Source organism: Panthera leo, chromosome F2 (assembly GCF_018350215.1).
Source record: "Panthera leo isolate Ple1 chromosome F2, P.leo_Ple1_pat1.1, whole genome shotgun sequence".
Classification (NCBI taxonomy): Eukaryota; Metazoa; Chordata; class Mammalia; order Carnivora; family Felidae; genus Panthera; species Panthera leo.
Genome location: NC_056695.1, coordinates 27,630,878 through 27,654,735, shown reverse-complemented (window position 1 = coordinate 27,654,735; position 23,858 = coordinate 27,630,878). Strand labels below are relative to the sequence as shown.

General features: G+C 33.9%; 1 protein-coding gene and 1 long non-coding RNA gene across 4 annotated transcripts in view; one reads left to right on the top strand and one right to left on the bottom strand.

Annotated features, from left to right (window-relative positions):
- The window catches only part of LOC122211302, a 246,124-nt gene that overhangs the window by 54,924 nt on the left and 167,342 nt on the right, over positions 1-23,858 (top strand). The window lies entirely within an intron of this gene.
- PKIA (cAMP-dependent protein kinase inhibitor alpha) overlaps positions 1-23,858 on the bottom strand; it is a 92,820-nt gene that overhangs the window by 2,949 nt on the left and 66,013 nt on the right. For 2 of the 3 annotated variants that reach the window (XM_042924431.1, XM_042924432.1), the window contains exon 2: positions 1,706-1,883. In XM_042924431.1, the coding sequence (XP_042780365.1) occupies positions 1,706-1,856 (151 nt within the window). In that variant the 5' untranslated portion in view covers positions 1,857-1,883. Of the gene's footprint in view, positions 1-1,705; positions 1,884-8,465; positions 8,516-23,858 lie in introns of those variants that run through there. The other variant, XM_042924433.1, reaches the window with a different exon arrangement.

The following is a 23,858-nucleotide window of genomic DNA, read 5'->3' as shown; positions in this document are numbered from 1 at the left end:
AACATGGGACAGCAATATTGTTGAGTATAAATTAAAAAGAAGTTGAAACACTCATGAATTACAGAGGAAGTCCCTTACAATACTCAGCTACTGATATTTCGTTTGTCATTATATGTCAGTGTTGTACAGTTACTATTTTTAGTTCTTTGTACTTAGAATAATAAAAAAAGTTACTACCGCTTATATTTTGCCTGATTCTGGACTTTAGGATTTAAAAAGAAACAGAAAAATTTTCAGGAGCCTGGAGAATGGCAATTAACACTTAGAAATGTTTAGAAAAGAAGACATTTAGAAGCATAATGATATTTGAATTATTTTAAACTTTTTAAAAATATAAAATATAAAATTATTTTATTATATTTGTTAATATAAAATATCAGTTTATTATTTCATTTGCTATATACCAAGTTAATATATTCTCTTGTATAAGAAAGGTCTTGATGCTGTTGAGTTTCAATTTCAGTGAGGAGAAAAAGAAGAAATGTAACTGTACTATGAATATATTGAGGGTGGCTAAAAATAATGCATATTATTTAGAACAGAATATTAATATACAAATAAAAATATAAATCTTATAAAAGAAATTAATTAACAACTTCTCAAAGACCACAGAAAAAATTTTACTTACCTCATACCACCAAATTGCAATAATTCCCTAAATCCTTTCTGAAGCAACTTCTGGTAGTAATAATAGGGAAACAACAAAACCTAAAGTATACATAGGTCTGTATATTCCAGGGTGGTGATGTTAAGTTTTATTTTCAATCTGAATTTTAAAAGACCAATCTGTGACCTGCTGACCTTTAGCCATTGAATAAAGTACTGTCCCTAGGTATTTTAGGGTAATGTTGCTGTTTCATTAACATATACTCTGACTCAGTTTTCCAATAACTGGAAAGCTCTTCCATAAAAATTCTAATAGCAAAGAAGTACTGAATAGTTATCATGAGTCAGAAGCTGACTTTTCACGTACACAACACTGTGGTTCCTTAATTGTGAACTCCTCTTTTAATTTTAAAGGTTATTTTTGCACAAGATTTGTCAGAGAAATACATTTAGCTTTAATACTTGCAAAAGCTGTGGGTGAAAGAACTATTGGGATTCATTTAAATACTCAGAAGTACTTTGACATCTACATTTGCTTTACTTTTCCATTGGTAAAGTTAGATTGCTTGGGTAAGAAGAGCGCCAAGGCCCAATAATAAGACAAATTTTCCACAAACCCATTCTATTAAGAAAAGAAAACTGAAAGATCTTATTACCTAAGACATTGATATAACAAACTATTTTACTCCCATTCTCAATAGAATTGATCCTGGAGACCCTTTTCCTTTGAAGTGGTTATTGAAATGTTATAGGTGGCCAATATTGTCAAAGGTAGGAGCTCCAACTTTGTTAAATATTCTACATAGAAATTTCAGAGCTTTTATAGAGATTAGGATTTTTTAAAACCCATGTGCTTTATTCATTGCATTAGTAAAATCAGATTAAGGATTCTGCATTTGAGTGGGAACCCTATAAAGAGAAGTCACTGAAAATGAAATAGGAGTGACTAAGGGATTAGTCTCTGACTTTTATGTTGTCTAAGATTGTTTATAACTCTACTGAATTATTTTCAAAGGTAGTTTTTCATGTTTTAATCCTACGCAGTGAAATGGTACAAATCATCTCATGTTCCTAGAGAGATGTGTGTCAAACAACTCACCTGTCTTGTTGATATCAAGACCTGCTAATTTCAAGGCTAATTCATTGCTGTTGCCACTTGCAGAGGAAACCAGGATATCATGTATTGCATTTCTTCTACCTGTTCTTCCAGAAGCAATGAAATCTGCATATGTAGTTTCCACATCAGTCATTGCTAACAAATATCCACATAGCAGGGACTACAAAACAAGAAAAACTAATAGGTAAATATAGTGTTGGTCGATGATAACATTTAACAAAGATGCTTGTTAGCTTACTGGTCTACAATATGAATGTTAAATAGTTGTCTTGCTTTCATGTTCAAAAAGCAGGTAATGCTTTAATTCTTGATCAAAGGTCAGGGAATTTTTTCTGTGAAGGCCTGACGGTAAATACGTTAGGCTTTGAGGGCTATATGGTCTCTATTCCAACTACTCAATTTTGTGATTATAATGCAAAAATAGTCAAAGTAAATGTGCTAAATACATGTAATAAACAAACTGTGTTTGCAAAAATAGGAGCAAGAGCAGATTTGGCCTTAATACCATAACTTGTATTGGTTTAGATCATAAAATTCTTCTCTAATATCACTTTAACCAGTCTTCAACTCCAGAGAGAACTTGAGATCAATGGCATACCAAAATTGGGGGTGGAATCGAAGTGGTCCATCCTAGACATAAGCAGAATGCAAGTTACACTGTCTACAGACTCTAAGAATGATAATGAAATTGACCAAAATTCAGTTTGCTTTTTATTAGCACCATTAACCAGCAAGTCTAATCAATGTCAGTGACCAAATAACTGCTCCCACTCCAGGAGAACAGCTCCCTTATGGTCCCCCTTGTTAAGTCATTGTTTGAGAGGAATAATAATATTCTTGACTGAATCTTCGAAATAAAATTTTCAAGTTTAAAAAGGAGTCAATGAAAGTGAGTTTCCCCAAACTTGTGATACACATACTTAATTAAAGACTTAATGCAAAAAATATTTTCAAGGTAAAATATGATAAGTGTATTAACAGAAGACCACCAAATGCAAATCTTTTAATATTTTCTTTTTAAATTTATGTCCTTCCCTAAAGGTCAAAAGAGGAATGGGTAGTAATATATAAAACAATAAACTTCTGTTGTACTAATTTGTTGAAACAGAACTTGAAAATAACATAATTTCCCTCCTATTCCTAAACATTCCAATTACATTTTACTGTAGTTTAAGATTAAAAACGCATCAATAGTCAAGAGAAAGGAATATTTTCAAAATGTAAGAAATATGGGGGAAGCAAAAATGGTGGACCCCATACATCATCATGGGCATGCACACTGGCACTCTGAAATAACTTGATGCCATCTACACTATAATTTAGGATGGCAGTCAGTAAGTAGCACATTCTTTTAGGTTTAGTTCCCCCAAAGCATATTGAGGAAGGAGCTGTTCTTTCAATCTGGAGAAAAGTTACATTTTGCTTCTTTAAGAGGAAGCTGAAACAAGAAAGAGGGAGGAATAGCATAATGCACTTTTGAAATAGGAAATATATGTATACTACATGCTTACTGTGACTATATTATGGATAACATTGCTTTCCATTCACTCACTATACGTACCATTATTTTGTAAGGGAATATGCTTTAATGGTTATTATTTTATTAACATTTCAAAATGCTCCCCAAAAGATCCTGGGTTTAGTCATGGAGTGACGTTTGAAAATCACATGACCTCCTGGTCTTCCATTTTCTAATAAGTAATGGGACAGCTGAATGGCATGATAGTTAATAACAGCTCAAGTGAAGCTGTAAAAACAATGATCACTCGGGACGCCTGGGTGGCTCAGTCGGTTAGACGTCCGACTTCGGCCCAGGTCACGATCTCACGGTCCGTGAGTTCGAGCCCCACATCGGGCTCTGGGCTGATGGCTCAGAGCCTGGAGCCTGCTTCTGATTCTGTGTCTCCCTCTCTCTCTGCCCCTCCCCCGTTCATGCTCTGTCTCACTCTGTCTCAAAAATAAATAAACGTTAAAAAAAAATTAAAAAAAAAAAAACAAAAAACAATGATCACTCAAAACTATCGCATTTCTAAAATTATGAATTTGGAGATTCCCTTTGTGGTCATAACCACCTGCCATTTTTTCCCCTCTTACTCTTAATGAATCTGTTCTTCACACTGGTTAAATCTTTAATTCCTTTAACTTTTTTTTAGCTTTCTTTAGGTCCAGTCTGGATCAATTGCTGACCATTTCTTATTAGCCTCAAGAAATCCCTTTGACCTACTCTCACCTTGATTTTCCTAAGTCTCACCTAGGAAAACAGCATGGTGCACTTTCTCTGATCTCATTACCTGGGTAGCTAAATGTTACCAGAAAAAGTTACAAAATTGTGCCAATTGGCTCAACTGAAAATTTTTGACTCTATTATTAGTATACACTCTTGGTTGTTCAGAAATTCTTTTGTTCACCTCTAGTTGACTCCTCCTTATGCTTTTCTCTGTGGGAAGGATTCCAAATGCTTCACAGGCCACACAACCAGATACCCCCTCATTAAGAGATGATTTTGCATCTTCTTTCTCTGAGAAAATGTAGGACATCTGCTGTAAATTCTCTTAACTTTCTTCCTGTCTCAAACCCATTTCTCTGTAAAACGCTATTCTTTCTTTTCTAGATGAACTAGCCGCTTTCTTTCTAAGGCAGTCTCTTGATTCTGTTTCTTATCACCTCCTGTAGGACCTTGCTCCATCCATAATTTTTTTTCGTCAATAATTTGAGTCTTCTTTCTCCTCTGGATTTCTCCTGTAAGTTTGTAAGCATGTTCAAGTCCCCTTACTAAAAAAACAACAACAACAAAAAAAAAACCAAGAACAAAAGCAAAAACAAAACAAAACAAAAATCAAAACAACTAAACCAATCATTTAACCAAATATTCTTTTCTCAATCTTTATAACTCTTTGCACTACCATCTCTTTCCTTTATTAAACTTCTCACAAGGGTTCAGCTACTTTTATTTCTCATTTTCCTTGAACAAACCTTTAGAATTGCCATATTCCATTGGCTTTTATGTAGAATATTTTATGGACATTACTTTGAAATGATCTGTATTAACATTAAGTAACTGATTAATTATAAAATTTCTTGCAAGTGCCCATCCTGTTTGAACTCTCAACAATATATGACATTGCCAGTTACATTCTCCTTGAAACTCTCCCCTACCACTTACAGCAAACTACAGAGGCAAGATTATTATAGGTATTGTCATAAGTATTATTATAGCCATCTGTATTTGAATTTAGATTTTCCATTTAGTTGTTATGCTATATTTAATCTTCCTGTACTTAGTGTTTCATCTATAAACTGTGATAAATATACTTAGTTTTCAAGGTGGCTATGAGAATTTATGTGGATCATGTATCTAAAGAGCCTAACACAATGTTTGGCACATGGTGGGTAGGTGCTGTCATCTTACTATCCTGGTTTGGCACCTGGTGGATAGGTGCTGAAACAAACAAACAAACAAACAAACAAACAAACAAATAAAACAGTCTGTCATCTTACTATCCTGGTTTCATCCTATTTTGACTTTGGTATTCTTCACAAATTTCTTTTCCTAGGGGACATTTTTATAGGAACTTAGGTCAGTCCTTGACCTTTTTTTTTTTTTTTTTCTTTCTAACTTGAATAACTCATCTAATCCTGAGGCTTCTGATTCCTCACTATGGATAATGCAAAAGTATGCATCTCTTTTTCCCAGGCTCCTCACACACAAGGTCAACTGCCTGCTAAATAGGTATTTTCACCTGGTTTTGCATAAGCATTTCAAATTCAATAAAAAAGAGCAACAAAACACAAATAGAGTAAACTGGCCTCACCAATACACTGTGTTGGAGCATACTTTTGCTTATTTCTCTCACTTGATATCCATGTCTAATAACTTGCCAAGTCATATTGATTTTTATTTGATGTCACTCATATTTACTTTCTGTAAAACAGGAAAAGCTCGTCCTGGGGTTATAGCTGAGTTTTTCCATAATCTGGAAAGAACCCACTTTTGTTGCTTTAACTTCAACTACTAGCTCTCATACTTCGTATGTTGCTGAATAGCATACACTATTTCTCCAGAGCTTCTCTGCTGGTGTATTGCTCAAGTCTGTTATTCCACCTGGAATGCCTTCTTCTAACAAATCTGCTCAGTGAAATGGATTTAGCCCTCAAAATTCAGCCAAATGCCATCTTCTCTCTGTCTTCTTTCCCCTGTCTCCTCAGCTGGCATTCCCACTGGCCTTGATTTGTACCTGTACAAGGCACTTAAATTCTAAGTAGCACTGTCTTCTTCTAGACAGATCACAAGCTCTGACAAGACAGGAACTACATTTTAATGTTTTAATTACATACAATTCCTAGTAGAGTCCTTTGCACAAAGTCAGTGCTAGATAAAAGTATGTTGCATAGAATTGAACAATGAAGAAGAAATATATTACATCTTTCATTAGTAGCCACAGAGAACCTCCCTCTTCCCTGTTTATACTAAATTACCAAATCCTAAAAATCCAGAATTTTTCACATGTACATAATCTGAGGACTTGAGAGTTCTATGGTCTGACCATCTTCACTTAACAGTTAGTTAAGTTCTGGAATGAAGGTCTAGAAAGTCCCAGTTTACTTTTTCTGTTTTACCAGATTGCCTGTATGCGAGTAAGTTATGAGTTTGGATAAAGATTTTGACCTTGGAGTAGTTTAATGTTACTTAGTTATAAAGATATTTTCATTATCTACTCTACCACCAATTAACCAACACAGTATCTAGGTTCTACCTTACTTTGATGATTTAGAGTTTCACATGGACATCAACCTAATAAATGTTATGGCATAAAAGTTTCAGGAAAGGTGAGTTACAGGAATAAATTCATCCCACAATCACTGTTACTGTCTTTCACTCTTAGTCTCTTTATGGCTTTTTAAAACTCAGGCTTTTAAAAAAGCACAACTGGTATTATTTCCCAAAAATATCCTCATTTTCAGATGAAGAAAATAAATCCCAGAAATAGTAAGTGATTGCTAAATAATACACAGAACTATGACTTAACCCAGGTTGATGGGTTTTGCATAAAAAGGTACTGTATTTTGCAACAAAATCCTTTTTTTCTTTTGCCATTATCATTTTTCTTGGTAGACTGTCATAATAATACATGTGCCTGTGGGGGTTTAGTATCTTATTCACTTTGCTAATAGTAGTTTGAAGGAGATTTGAAATGTCAAGAATGAGACAGAAAAAAGTGGTGACATTTTCCATGAGAAGATATGAATTAAAAAGAATGTATACTGTGTAATGATTTGTATATCTGGGAATGTTAAAAGATCCTGGCAGTATTTCTATTTATAAAGGGGGGAGCCAACAACTTAATTTGAATTTTCACATGGTATTCTCTTAAGTACCATGAACATGAAATAAGAAACAGGGTTATGACATATGTAAATGTATATTGTTCTCACCTTTAAAATGTGTATATATGGCTTTCAATTGGATTGAAAGACACTAATGATGATTGTGAGAAGAGTTTATTCCTATAAACTTCTCCTCTCCTTAAGCACTTATGAAACATATTTACTAGGTTGATACGCTAAGTACTGGACATTCAATTATGGTAGCCATTATAATTATTATTATAACAATAGTTATCACAAAAGTAGCATTTCATTTTTATTACATTTTATTTCTCCGGACAATAGACTTATTTTTCAGTAAAAAGAAAAATAGCTGACAAATAGCATACATATAAATACATGAATGAAGAATACAATTATATTTTTAGACAAAATATATAGATGCTATGAACTCTCTTTCTTTTTCTCTCTCTCTCTTTCCATGACTATATTTCTTTTAGTGAATTCCCCTTAGGTGCTCAAAAAGAGTTATTTTTACATGCAGGGTAGCTATGTTATTTTTTCTTTCAGTTAAACATTTAGACACAGCTCTTCAGTTTAGTGCTATGACTATCAGAGACCGGAAATATCTTTTACACTGAATACTCCACAGTATAATGACTTGTAGTTTTGCTTAGATATTTTGGGGAACCTATTGCCAAATGATTATGTCTAATTGATACCTACCAAATAATGATAAAAGTTTAAAAAAAATCTAATAAATATCAGCAGCTGGTAGACGTTTAAAAGAGTAGCAATTAGCACACATGGCCTTATAAAAAAAACTAATCAGAATAAAACCTGCAAAATTTACCAAAAGTGGGCTTCACTAGAGTTTCCTGTTTATGTTGCTTTAATTAGAATTTTGTAGATACCACAAAATGGTAGTACTGGATACAAACAAGATAAAATGTTATTTTTTTATCCAGTTATACAAAACAGCCAATTATTTTAATATTCACAGTCTGATTAGAGAGAGAGAGAAAAAAAACATTTTATTACTTAAATGCACCATTTAAAGTTAGATTAATTAAATTATAAAACATAAATTTCCAAATACTGATATCTAAAAATCCAATAAAAATTCATAACTAAGAAACAAGCTTGCTTTTTCTTTCCCCCTTCTTAAAAAAAAAATCTTACTTTCTCACTCTTTAACAAAAGAAACAGTATATTGGTATTCTAAAAATTCTTCATTTGTATAATGGATTTCTGAACTGAGATTCAGATTCATGTTGGTCTTCCCCTTGTTTATGCTCTTTACCTTTTTAAATATCATATGGACAAATTATTTGCAAAAATAAACCAAAAGATTTTACCTTAGCAGATTTTACAGATTTAGACAGATTGCAAGAGGATAGGAAAAGTATGTACTTACGTCTCCTATATTAAACAAATTGAAGCATTCCACACAGATGTGTATCCTAAAAGAAGTTGGGCCTATGAAGCTGCTAAAATGATTTTTATAGTGACATTGAGTCATGAGCCAAATGGTGACTGGATAACATGCTAATTTTACTCCTGTAAATGGGGACACATGAAATGAGACTCACAGACTTGGAAGAAAGAATGGAGAGAATGCCATCAGCAAGCACTGAAGTCTTCTCTCTAATATGAATGGTATGATCTCTTTTAAGTTTAAAAGAGAAAGAAAATTCTTCCTGTCCCATATACAAATACAATTACATAACTTCTCAATTGTTCTTTATGAAATCATGCAAAGTGTGTTAAAAGCCCCTGAGTAGTTTACTGTGTGCTTAGGGCTTAGTCTACATTAGTGTTTCTGAAGCATTTTGGTCTCAGATATCCATTACATTCTCAAAAATTTTTAAGAACAGTAGTGAGTTTTTGTTTATGTGGTTATATCTGCTCATATTTACCATATGATATTAAAACTGAAATTTTTAAAAATATTTATTAATTCACTTAAAATATAAATAAACCCATTAAATGTTTCCATAAATAATATATTTTTAGTGAAATATATATTTTTGAAAGCGAAAAAAAAAAAAAAACTAGTGACAAAGAATGGCATTGTTTTCCATTTTGCAATTCTCTGGCTTAATTTTGTAAATGTCTGGCTTTATAAAAGACATCTGGTTTCTCATGTCTGCTTCTGCATTCAATCTGTCTCAATATGTTGTTTTAGTTGAATTATATGAGGAAAATCTGGCCTCATACAGATTTTTTTAGTTGGAAATGTGAGGAGAGTTTTAATAGCCTTTTCAGATGATTGTGGATTTTTTTTTTCTGCAATGTGGAATCTGTAATTATATCAATATACTTTCCATACTCTTTTATTGAAAGTTATTGTCTACCTTGTACTTTAAATGGATCTTTGCTTATGCTTAATATATATATATATATATATATATTTAATATCAAGCATTGGTCATTTGGAGAATATTGGTTCACTAGGTTATACAAAATTGCCAAATGGTACTATATTGTACAATATCACATTTGTTGGTAACACCACCTAACTCATCAGCAAAGTCTTCAAGAACTGGGAAACTGACAAGGTCACAGGGACAGATAATAAGTTTTTCAAAATTATAATTTTTGTTTGAAAGCTCAGATTTAATCATTGGCAACAGACACAGTTGGAGTTTGCTCCCCTTGAAGTGACAAGCTCACTTTGTTCATTTTCAAGAATATCTCTGCCAAATATCCAAGTTTGAAAAACCACAGTTTGCCTGTTAGTTGTTCTTTCAAGTAAAAATGGTGATTTATGAAAAGTGGCTAGTTCAGCTCTCAACCCAAGTAGTCACCCATGTACTTGACTTGAGACAGCCATCTACTTTGGTACCTGGCAAAAATGCTTCATGTGACTTTCCATTTCATCACAAAGAATATTCAACAGATCTGTATTCGAGGGCCAAGATTTGACAAAATTAATATTTTTTTACTGCTTCATCAAGTATATCTGTAGGTAAATCTAGTATTTATAAAATATTAACTGTGAGTGTATGGTGGTGTATAAGAATACCAGGGTTACTAGTGGAGTTTGGTGTTGCTGACTTGACTCGTGCTAAGGTGCCAGCAGTTTTTCCCACCATGCTTTTGCACCATTTGTGCAAATGTCTGCCAAGTAAAAAAAGCAAATATCATAATTATGAAAATAATTTTGAACTTGTAAACCTACTGAAAGTATCTCAGAGACTGACTGAAAGGGTTTAGGAGACCTACAGGAAAGTTTCCTAGAAGGAAATGAATTGTAAAGAATTTTGCAAAGAATTTAGCAAGCAAATTGTTCATTCCTAAAATATTCTGGAAATATCAGCTGTTTTATTTCCATGCTAAGTACTACCGATCTTTTTCTCTTTTCTTTTCCTGTATAAAGGTACTAATTATTTATCTAATTCAGGGTTAAGATTCTAGTAGCTTATTCCCAAAAAGCAAACCCTTAATCTCACAAAATCAGAGGGCTTCAGACTAGGTCTCTTGAGCTCAAAACAGAGTTCCAGAACTTGATGCTGCCTCAATTACCTTTTTCCTTGAATTGAACTATATTCTAGTTACACTTGGAGCGAATCTCAGCAAGGAAGAAATAAAAAGACCACAGCCCTATAAATAGACACGATTTTAAAAATTCCACAAAAGTCTCCTCTCTTAAGGCATAATTCTAATTTCTGCACCAAGTCATGACATTACATGCTCTAAAGTATCATTTGGTATAATAGGGACAGGTATTGCACTTCAGAAGAGTTTGGATAGTGTCCTATCAAAAGCATACTTTCAAAAAGTAATCTCATATACTGATTTATATCACAGAGAAGAGGCAACATGTATTAACTAGGTGAAGCCAAACCTTTTTTTATTCTGATTCCAAGGCAGTGATCTTTTCATTACATTCAAAACATTGCTAGAATGCATTTTACCCAATATGAGAAAAAGAATAGAATGTCTTTTGATGGTTTTCACAATAAGATTTTGACTATTAGAGATGCTATGCCATCGACCTTCATTGTAGGAAGTTCTTCAATTTCTCCCTGATTTTCAGTATATAAAAAAATTCTCAAGTTCAAAAAGTTTCCAATTATTTGCTACTAATGATTTTTCTTCTCATTCTTCTCTCTGTTCATCAATTCATCTCTGATCTTAGTGATGTGATAATTGTTACTCTTATGCCTTCATTCAAGGTTCTATATATAGAGAGAGATACAGATCTCTCTGTATAGATAGATAAACATAGATATATATATATATACTTCCTTTTTTAACATGGGCAAATTTTCACATTGTTTTTGTAAATTCATAATCTAGTAATTTGTATCATTACTTAATTTCTTGTCTGATTCAAATCTGTTTTTTTTTTCCTTTCCACAATACTTAGCAAATCAAAACTTTGTAATGAGAAATCTAAGCCTAAAAGTGTTATAAAGCCAGAAGCACAGGGTATATTCCTTTAGGAAATAGTTTCACTAATTAGGCAACAAGTGACTTCAAAGCCACTCATAAATCCCTTTGTTCATTTCTTGCTGACCTCTTTATCATCCCTAACAACAGCAGTTTCTTTATTTGTCTGTGCTTCTCAAGTCTTATTTATATTTCAAATTCTTTCAAATTCTTACTCTTCATAGAAAATCTTGCCTAATGACTCTATGAGAAGATCAAGGTCATCCTATATAATTTTCTTCAATTCCTCTTTCTTTATCCTCACATCAAAACTGTCCATCTCTTTATTCAAGAGTCTTTTGCCCAACATTAATATCTGACTGGTGTTTTTGATTCTATCTTCTCCCCATTATTGTTCCTTCAATTTTGCTTCTTTTCCCTATTTCTCTAATGCCTATAAAATTGCTTACACTTCCCCTGTTGTAAAATATATTCCATTTTTTAACGCTGTATGTTCTTTAAGTCACTCACTTGTTTTACTTTCATTTCCTCCCAAACTCATAGGAAAAGAGGTAGATACTAATTTTCCCTGCTTCCTCTATTTTTCTTTGCAGTTTGACTTACGTTATTTATCAATTTACCAGAACTGCTTTCTCAAAGAAAAAAAACATAGATTAATCACAAAATTCAAGGTTTTTCACAGTAATCATCCCTATCAAACTGTATACAGAATTTTACATTGTTATTTCTCTTGAAATGTTTTTCCTCCTTTGGCTACTGTAGTTACTGCTGTTAGTTTCCCCATAATCTTTTCCTTAAATTTCATCTTGCTGTTTCCCCCACTTATCTCTTAAATAATATTTATTCTTCTTGTTGTTGTTCTTTATGTTCTGTTTGGTAATCCCATTTACCCCAGTAGTTTTTTTTTTTTTTTTTTTTTTTTTTTTTTAATGTTTATTTATTTTTGACAGAGAGGGAGACAGAGCATGAGCAGGGGATGGGCAGAAAGAGAGGGAGACACAGAATCTGAAGCAGGCTCCATGCTCCGAGCTGTCAGCACAGAGCCTGACACGGGGCTCAAACTCACAGGGCGTGAGATTGTGACCTGAGCTGAAGTCGGACGCTCAACCCACTGAGCCACCCAGGCGCCCCTACCCCAGTAGTTTTAACTGCCACTTGTATATATAGATGACTATCAAATCTATAATTTGGGGGCCTGATATTTTTCTAAAGTATAGCTTGAGAATTTTTATTGCCTATTGAAAATCCACCATGATTGTCTTCAAAAACACAAATTCAGTAGGTTCAGAATGGAATCCCTTTGCTGTATCTCCACCTCCACCTCCAAACTATTCATTCTTCTCATTATTTTAGTGTATATTACCACTATTTCGTCAGCCACCTACGACAGAAATCTTAAAATTGTCTTCAATTACTCCATCCAATAACTACTCACATCTCATCTTTGCATCTAATAATTTTTCAAACCTCATTATTTTAATTCTGTCTATTCAATGTCTCTCTTACATTCTTCATTTCCATTTTTTCTCTGGTCACTACCTTCATCATCTGTTTCTTGACTATTGGAATTATATGCTTACTACTTACTTATCTAAACATATTCTTCTCCAATTTATGCTTTCCACTATCACCAGAATTAACTTTATAAAACATAAAGTACTCAAAAATCTTCAATGGTTCCTGAAACCCACTAAACATAGTTAAAATTTTTTGCATGGTCTTCTAGAATTTGAAGCCAACCTACTTTACCTTTCCCTACAACTACCTCTCTCATGCATATTAAGTTTCATTCATAGCTAACATTTGCAATATGTCTGGTGTTCTTATGGTTTTCTAATCCTGTTTTCCTAACCTAGAATGCCCTTCTTTCCCAATAACAACAAAACCCTGGTGATCTCTCAAACCAAATTTATAAACTACACCCTTTTCCCATCTCCAGGTATAATGAATAATGTATTACAGTGTTCATTTAATTTGGTGCTATGCAAGAATTATTATTTAATTATTTTCATATCACTCTTCTCTGTATATTATACTTTTCCCGAGATCTGGGTCTTTGAATTTTTAGTCCCTAACAGTGCTTGGCACAGGATTTTGTATATTGTTCTTATATCTATAAGAAATATTTTGTAGATTTTTTAAAAATTATCTTACTCAAAATCCTCATTAGTTAAGTAAAATTATCAAGGTTATATACCATTGTCAATAGTAAAAGTAGGCTGAGGAAGCACGGTTCCTTATTTTTATTCATTTCTTTTCCTGTCTTGAAGACTTTTCATAAATTTAAGGAGGTGAACTATAATCATTTCCTGTAATACACTTTTTTTCTTCTGTATATTCTTCATTATAACAGGATTTAAAAAAATAACAGCAACAAAAAGCACTCTAGAATTCCTAGTAATCTATCCTATTTTCACTGTGCTGAGGGTTACCTTTTTTCAAGGTTTTTTTTTTTTTATATATAAACATATATAATTAAGTAGCAAATTAATGCATGGAATGATTTGTTCTGTCCTCTTGTTAGAGCTTTTTACATCATTTACTTAATATTTCAAAGGGTTTATAAATCATTTATCAGCTAATCTTTGCAACATCCCTGCTGAGACAGTCAATTAGCTGAAGAAATACTGCTGGTTGGCAAGTGACAAGTAATATTACTTGCACATTATAGATGAAGAAACTAAAGCAGAGAGAGGTTAATCAAATTGACCATGTCTTACACAGTCTCTGGTAGTACTGATGTCAGAATGGAAGCCTGGGGTTATTCACATCAAAATTATAAAAGCATTAAAAGCCTGGGGCTGGTGCTGTTCTTTGTTATATAATACTTTCTAAATCTTTTGTCTTTTCTCCTCCTTTTCTGGGTCTGTATGATTCCAAGGAGGAAAGATAATTTGAAAACCTATACCTTCTTATTGAACTAAGACTGTTTTTTTTTTTTCTATATTGAATAAATATTTAGCTTTTGAAAGGATGTTAGAACACTGACACATTTCTTTTCAAAATAACTCATTCTTAACTTTTCCATCTTTAAAATAACAATGAAAGGTCAAATCAAGCTCAGTAGTATTTTCTGGTCTGCTCCAAGTTGTAACAATGACCATAAAAAGAATGAAACAGTTATTGTTTACTACTGTTTTATCAGTAATAACAAAATATCAGCTATTTGCCAGATTCCATACTAAACAGTTTATTAGGATTATATAATTTAAATTCTCAACAACTCTATCAAGTAGAGTATTCTCATTATCTCAATTTAAAGATGAAATAACAAGGGTCTGGAAACATTAAGTCATGAAACCGGTAGGTAATTTAACCACTTACAAAACCAGTATGCCATTTAAGAGCATAAGAAACTTAATTTTCTGTTGATGGTTTGTCAGCAATATTTCTTTTCAGTATGTAAACAGTTCACATACTGTTTTGAGGCATTACTTTATAGGATGGCATTTTATTAACATCCCTACAGTACCTTGTTTTTTAATACTATCATCTGATACACACATTAAATGACACTACCATCCCTTCCTTGGTTTCTATATTTGTTCTAGAAACATTTTGCATTCCAGCTCCCACAGATCTGGTCTACTCATGCAGGTAATGGTCCTCATCTTTAGCCACCTCAGTCAGGGCTGTTCAGCCTTGTGACACTTCCTGGCGACACTTACCAGAGTTTGAAAAGGACTTATTAAATTGACACCTTAAAAAAATGGTTTCAAAACATGAAAAAAATCTGCAATACTGCGATAAAAACTTGTCTAACGAGTTTTTTTGAACACTAATATTTGTGCAGCTTATCAACTATAGTGTTGCTCAACTCTCATAGAGTTATCAATAAATTACAGTGACTATGTGATATGGATACTTTTTTTTAAGTTTATTGTGTGTGTGTGTGTGTGTGTGTGAGAGAGAGAGAGAGAGAGAGAGAGAGAGAGAGAGAGAGAGACAGTGAGAGTGGGGGCGGGGCAGAGAGAGGGAGAGAGAGAATCTCAAGCAGGCTCTGCACTATCTGAGCAGAGCCTGATGCAGGACTCAATGTGGGGCTCAAACTCCCTAACAGTGAGATCATGACCCAGGCCATAATTAAGAGTTGGATGCTTAACCAACTGAGCCACCTGGGAGCCTCTGATATGGAAACATTTTAATACAACTGATAAGATGTCATGTGAAGCTTCCAAAAGTGCAGTTGCCTAGGACTGAGGAATCTTTAAAAAAGGCCCTACTCACAACGAACTGGAAGTGACTTCAGTAGGAGGCTAAGGCAGAGATCTTGGGCCAGGGAGTGAAAAAGCAGGCCTACATTGGAGAGAGCTGTCTAGTATAGGAGAGCCAGGAATTTGACTTTTTGAGTGGGGAGAATGAAGGTAGGTAGGGGGCCCTTCAGTGAGAATACTGGGATTGCTTCTAGAATTCTAACTTAGATGAATGACAAGATGGCATTCTTTGGTGAATGCTAAAGGAAAAGCAGCAGCAGCAAAAGTCTAAGAATGGCACGTTAAGGTATCACAATGCCACATTTAAAGTAATTTGGCATTCTTTTCCTTTCTGCATGAATGAAAATGCATTAATTGAAAACCCACATTTACACACATGCTAATATCTGCTCTTCGGCAATCAAGTATTTTCTGCATAATGTCTAAATATCTATTCCAACTGAAATAGTACTTAAGCACTCCAATACTCCCTTTTTCAGCCAAAAAGAAAAACAGGTGCTATGATTATGTTTCCATATATTTAAGTATATATATCATCATTGCCAATTCATCTGCTTTGCAGATATGAATTTTCTATATGGTATTCAATATCTCCCTTTATTGAAAATGTCCTGTTCAGTATATTATAATAAATGTTTTTCATATTTATTATATGTCTGAATGTTATCTCTTTATTAATGGAATGAATTTCAGCACATTCATGTTTAATACTGTTTTTCACACATTATGTACTGTTTCACACAATGTTTCACACAATGTACACAATTGTTCACACAATGTTCACACAATTGTTCACACAATGTACTGTTTCAGCACATTCATGTTTAATACTGTTTTTCTCTACCATCATTATATTTTAAGATTTTCCATACATTACTATGAGATTTTCAGATTTATCAGGCTTTTTGAAGTCAGTGGGATAGGCTCCAGAGAGAAAAGTGAATGCTAAAGAACAGCAACATGCATTAAATACTTTAACAAATTAAGAAAATATTACTGTAGCCATTGAGAAATATATGTGATATTTACGCCATATACAGTAGATATATAAATCGATAGTTTCAAAATGAGGTAATACACAGAACTATATTAAACTATGAATTTTAGGGGCACCTAGGTAGCTCAGTGGCTTGAGTCTCTGACTCTTGATTTCATATCTTGAGGTCATATCTCACGGTTCCTGAGATCCAGCTCTGCATATGGCTCTGTGCTGACCATGTGGAACCTGCTTGGAATTCTCTCTCTCCCTTTGTCTCTGTCCCTCCCCCCGGCTCTCAAAAATAAATAAATAAACATTTAAAAATAAGATATAATACAAATTTTAGTAACTTTTTATAAGGTGAGAAGACAAATAATAAGTGCCTTTTTGTCTAGGAGACAAGTTGTTATTCTGGAAAACCTCATGACATTTTGTAGATTATCAAAATCATTTTGCTATCAATACCAAGCATCTCTAATATCAACTCTATTATCAGTAGTTTAAATTATCATTCTTACTCAATTGCATTATCAGTAACATTTAAGAAACTATTTAAAGTGGTAACCATTTGTTTTAATAAATAAAATACTACTTACGAAGTTACATTAAACTGAAACTAAGAGATCTCAAGAGGGTGGAGAGTTTCTATTTTTGTTCGTCTTCCAAATTTCAGAGAAGGATTATATGTACAGTGTAGGGTACTAACCAAATATTTAACAAATAAACTTTTAGACTTTATTACCTTGTGGTATAAATTAGGATTTCTTTTGTATTGACATAACTAGAAGATTTTTTATTTCAGCACTATGAATTATTAAGGTCTTTGGCTAATTTCCAGAATGTCTGTGTCATCCAAATTTATTCGAGTGTTAATTAGGAGACCTCATGCTTATCTTCTAGGCTTTCACTTTTGCAAATCACTTCGTTAATTCACACCAACTTTTGATAATTTATAGTACAGCCAAATATTATAAAAACACATAGAAGCATTTGCCAAAGAACTCTAAGTAAAACAGGTCTCAGAAGACAAATACCATATGATTTCACTCATATGTGGAATGTAAAAAAAAAACAATTGAATAAACAAGCAAACATAAAACAGAATCAGACCTATAAATACGGAGAACAAACTGATGGTTGTGGGGGTGAGTGGGCAAAATGGATGAGGGGGAGTGGGAGATATAGGCTTCCAGGTATGGAATGAATAAGTCACCGGAATAATAGGCACAACATAGGGAATACAGTCAACGATATTGTAATAGCATTGCTTAGTGACAGATAGTAGCTACACTTGTGGTGAGTATAGCATGATGTGTAGAGATATTGAATCACTATGTTGTACACCTGAAACTAATGTGACATTGTATGTCAACTATACTCAAATAAAATAAAAAAGAATAAAAAAACCAGATCTCAGATATGAAAATAGAGCCATGCTTGGTTATACTGCCATCGAAGTGCTTCAGCTGAAGTGAGACCTTCAATCCTGCTGCGTGTATAAATCACCTAGGGTGGCTTTTAACCTCACCAGTGGCTGGCCCCACTATTATATCTGATTTTTGTCTACATGACAGTAATAATTTTTTGATTGAAAACTTTATTTCATTGGTTCCAAAGGCAGCACAATAGTTGATAGGAAATGGGTGTATATGTGTGTGTGCATATGTGCACACACACAATCTCTAGTGCCTTTAAAATTATGGGACAGGGTTAGGGCACCTGGGTGGCTCAGTTGGTTAAGCATCTGACTCTTGATTTCAGCTCAGGTCATGATCTCATGGTTTGTGATATTGAGCCCCATATCAGGCTCTGCGCTGATAGTGCAGATTCTTGGGATTCATTCTCTCTCTCTCTCTCTCTCTCTCTCTCTCTCTCACCCCTCCCCCACTCATGTGTGTGCATGGTATGTGCACACACTCTCTCTCAAATAAACATTTAAAAAGTTATGGCACAGGGTTAATCATAAATATTCAGCTAAATTCCATTTGTCAGCTTATTAAAGTGCAAGCCAACAGAGAAAATAAAGACAAGTCTTGTTTTTTTATTTATTAAAAAAAAAGTCTTGTAGAAATCATTAGGAATTTAATACAAAATAGTGGAACACAAAAATTGTGTTGCTTTGTTTACTCCCTAGTCTGTGGCAATGCAAACAACAGAAGTTAACCTGGAATTTAAATTAAGTTCGGTTATACTGCATTAGGTATAGCCAAACATTAACTTGCTGTTAATTTTTTCCAAACAAATCACATTTTTGTTCTCTTCTTTTTCTCCCCATCTCCCTTGGAGTTACTACTTACTCTACTCCTTACCATATGGCCCCTAACACTTGTCTCCTCTACTAGAATGTGTTTCTATGCCTATTACTATTCAATAATTCAACAGTAAAATACTGTAAATGTAGGCAGAGGCATTTTAAGAAGCAAAGAAAATGCCCTTACACATTTTTAACATAGAAATATCATATAGAAAAATTTTAAAAATTTAGCATAGCTAAATTTTACAGATTGTTGTCAACCCTCTTAAAGAAGTAAGAGGGATAAGGCATAGAAAGAATGTGTTGTTGAGGGTGATGAAAATAAGCAGGTATTTCTTTTTTTTTTTTTTTTAACATTTATTTATTTTTGAGACAGAGAGAGACAGAGCATGAGCAGAGGAGGGTCAGAGAGAAGGAGACACAGAATCCGAAACAGGCTCCTGGCTCCAAGCTGTCAGCCCAGACCCCGATGCGGGGCTCGAACCCACGGACCACGAGGTCATGACCTGAGCCGAAGTCAGACGCCCAACTGACTGAGCCACCCAGGTGCCCCGATAAGCAGGTATTTCAAACTACTACCTGCCATCCATGTTCAGTGGATTTAGAAGACAGAGGTTTGAGTGCCATCATTATTACTTATTTACCATTTGATGGTAGGCAAAATACTGAATTTCTTGGGCTTCAGTTTACATGACTCCAAAATGTGGGTTCCCAAACTGAGAAAATACTTCAAAGCTTTTCTAGGCCTAACAGTCACCGACCTTAGTGTCCATGTGTCCTTTATAAAGGCCAAGTTTTCACGAAAGATAGTATACTTCTAAAAGCTTTTAGAGAAAGGAAAGGCTATATTTAGAGAGTCTGTTGAGTGTCCCCGGGTGTTCTCAAGTCTTACTACTATTTTTAGCCAGGTGTAGGCCAGTAGGACAACACATTTGCTTTAACTAATGGCTGTCCAGTTTTCTTAGAGTTAAAGGTAAGTTTTTCATTATTCCAAATGCTGACTTAGTAAATTGTTGAAAACAAGAATTGTTTCAATTTTTTTACTGAATTGGCCTGCTGTTCCATGGCCTGACCTGAAATGTGATTTAAAAGGTTGTATTTCAGTTTGGACAGACAGTCTTTATCCTGCTGTTTCATTATAGACATCTTACAGGATAAACACGCGCAACCGTTTTGAGTTCCTGAGTCCAAGTGTTCCTTATAGTGTTTTGTTTTGTTTATGAATTGCAGACCAATTTACTCCAATTTGAATGCAGGTAGGAATTTATAAATTTCTTCAAGAACCTATTTTCATTCTTATGTATCGTATTGATTTTATTTTAATACAGAGAGGACTTTGCCAGATTCATAGATATTTGATAGAGCAAAAAACAAAAGAAAAAAAAAAACATCATTAGGAAAAAAACCCAGAAACCTCAAATGGAAAGTGATATAACCAACAGAAGTATATAGTGCTAGTAAGAGTAATTAATTAGCACATGTAGACTGAGAAGCAGACTATCATTGTAAAGTTTTAACTATGCTAGTTGCCAGCAGGAGGAGGATTACTTGACTCAGAAATCTTTTCCTTTATCTTTGTAATTTTTTTAAATAATCTCAAAACTAACAGAAAAGTTGAAATGACAATGAAAATAATTCATCACCCAACCCATTTGAGAGTAAGTTGCCAACATAATGCACTGTCACCCTCAAAGACTTTAAGATTTCCTACAAACATATATCCAAGTATAATCATGAAAATCAAAATCAAGAAATTAACATGACACATTACTACCGTGCTATCTAATTTTCAGACCCCTTTTAAGTTTTGTCGACTATCCCAGTCATTTCCTACAAAATAACAGAATCAATCCCAAGTCCACATGTTGCATTCAGTTTTCCTATCTCTTTAGTTTTTTAATCTGGAAAATTTTCTCATGCTGACCTTCATAACTTTGAAACTTTTAAAGATTACAGATCCAGATATTTTGTGGGATTTAGCTGTTTGTATTTGTCTCATGATTAAATTTAGGATATATGTAGTTGGAAGGAATATCACAGTAGTAAATCTCTATTCTTAGTGCATCCTATCAAACAATTTTGGCAAACTTTTAATTTATACCCTTACTAGGATATTAATTTTATGTATTTGGTTGAGGAGTGTCACCCAGTCTTCACTATAAAGTTATTTTTTCTCTTTCCCTCATTCATAAGTTTTATGGTAAGGTACTTTGTGAGTATGTAAATATCCTGTTTCTCATCAAACATAATTTATTAAATTTAATTATTTACATCAGTATGAACTCATAGAGTCTTATTTTATTCAATGGACTATAATTTGTTTCTATCATTATTTATTTTGAGACTTAGATTGTTCAAGATTTGCCCTGTGGGAACCCCTTCAATTTGGTGTATATGTCTTTGGGTGTTTCACCGTTCTTTTTTTTTTCTTTTTTTTTAATATTTATTTTTTGAGAGAGAGAGAGAGAGAGAGAGAGAGAGAGAGAGAGACAGAGAGAGGGAGACACAGAATCCGAAGTAGCCTGCAGGTTCCAAGCTGTCAGCACACAGCTAGATGTAGGGCTTGAACTCATGAGCTGTGAGATCATGACCTGAGCCAAGTTGGACGCTGAATTGACTGAGTCATCCAGGTGCTCCTCACCATTATCCTTTAATATCTTCCTTACTTCTTGAACCCATAATATGGTCTACAGTCATTTTATATTTTCTGTACCCTAGCTTTGGACTCAGTCATTTCTCCAAAAAGCTTTAGTTCCTTCAGTTGGAGACCTGTAATTTGAATCAAAGATCTGGACACTCGGTGTGCTCATTGCTATTGGCAAGCAGCAGCCCCAGGTACTTCAAACAGACAGAACTAGAGCATTTATGTACATATATACGTACACACATATGAAAAAACATATTCATAAACATTTATATGTTCATGTACACATTCACATTATATCTGTGTTTATTTCTCTGTCTGTGTATTGAAAATCATGAGTTCACATTAATATCCTTGATCCTCATTCAACACCACAAAGTTCATTCTAGTTTCCGTCCTTTTCCTATTTTAACACCTTCCTCAGATAATGAGAAACAATGATTACCGTATCCTTAATATCCTTACTTATTGGATCAATCTCCCTGTTAAACACATTCTTAATAGCTGACATTCTCCCATCCCATACATTTTCCTCACCTAGTACAAGTTATGACTATCTGTATTGAGTGGTTGCCATGACCACTTCTTCATAAGGATGTCCTTCTCATGCCAATCAGACTTCAACACTCCACACTTTTGCAGACATCCTTCTCACCCTTTTCAGGCTCTGAGACACAATGCCAAACCACTGTGGTTCCCTGCATGCCCACCATCCCCACACCAACAAAGGCTAACTTGATCTCATCTAATAGCTTCTGGACTACATTTTTCAAGAAGGGAAGGGATAAGGAAGTGGATGAGAAAAGAAATAGACAAGTATTTTTCTTCCCAAAACAATATTTGAAGAGGTTCTTTATTCAGAGAATTATAAAGACATTATGAAGTATCAGCTGAAGAACTGAACCTAGATTACATATTTTTACATATCTATATCCTTTAGCTATATCTATGACACACATGTACACATAATTTTATAGCAAAAAATATGTAACAAAAATATATTTTAACACACAACAACACACGTATATATAGTGCTATTTGACTGTTAACTACCAGTCCATTTCTATGAATGGATTTGCCAAACTCCTAGCTTGGGATAGCATCTATATTGGTTCTTATTGGATGCTCTTCTTCTTTTATCACTTAGGTTTTAAGTTCATCTGTTTGGTGAGTCACAGTTGCATCTCATTAGTGAGTTGTACGATCATTGGTAATCATGTCTGGTCTCCATGTATCTAAGAAAATACACCAGCTCGGTGTCTCTCAAAAGGCTGTCTGCAAACCATTTGCAACAGAATCAGTTGAGGTACTTGTTAAAATTCAGGTTTTTGGATCCTGTCCTAATTTCCTGCTCAGCATCTCTGTAGAGGGTAATGGATATTTGGGAAACATCTCAGCTGATTCTTATGCATTAAATACTGAGACTACGGTGTACCTCACATGTCTATAATTCTTTAAAGCTCACTGTTTAAAACACATAGGTCTTACTAACTATAACAATTTTGTTTTAGCTCTGTTAGTTCACATTTGTTATTTAACCAACTTAGACATTGATAGATATATGAATAGTCTCCAAAGTAAAATATATCTATCTTATGCAAAAATATCTTCTACAAAACGTCTCCACAGAGTGAAATATAAGTGCCTTCCAAGATCTTGTTTGGAGGAATCTTACCGATTTTCCAGATTTTAGGGAGTGGCAAATGCAAAGGCCCTGATCCTGGGAAAACCATTACAAAAAGAAAAATCCTTAAGAAAAGTGTGTGAGGATAGTATTATAAATGAAGAAACATTGAATGCATGTAGGAAGTGTACAGCAGCTTAATTTTTACTCTAAGAGTGATGGAAATGGGTTTTTAGAAATAATGTGATCTGATGTAAATTTTTTAAGATTGGTCTGGCTATTGTACTGAATAATAGACTATAAGGGTTGGGGCAAGAGAAAAAGCCAGGAGACCATGGAAGAGGCTGCTTATTGCATTAGATAAGACAAGCAATGGTGTCTTGGAGTGAGTTGAAGATGGTGAGAGGTAGGTAGATTCAGAATATATTTTCCTGTTAGATCTGGCATGAATTTCTCATGGACTGGATGTGGGAATTGTGGGGAAATGAGATTTTAAGGATGATTCCAACATTTTTGGTCTGAAAAACTGGATGAGTTATGGAGCCAGGAAAAACTGGAGTGGAAGGGGTGAATCAGAAGAAAATATTTAGTTTTATCTGCTGACTTTGAAATGTCTACTATGCATAGAGTGGAGGTAGTGGGAAACTGAAATAACGAGTCTTGAGCTTGGATGAGTGGTTAGGGTTAGAAGTACAAA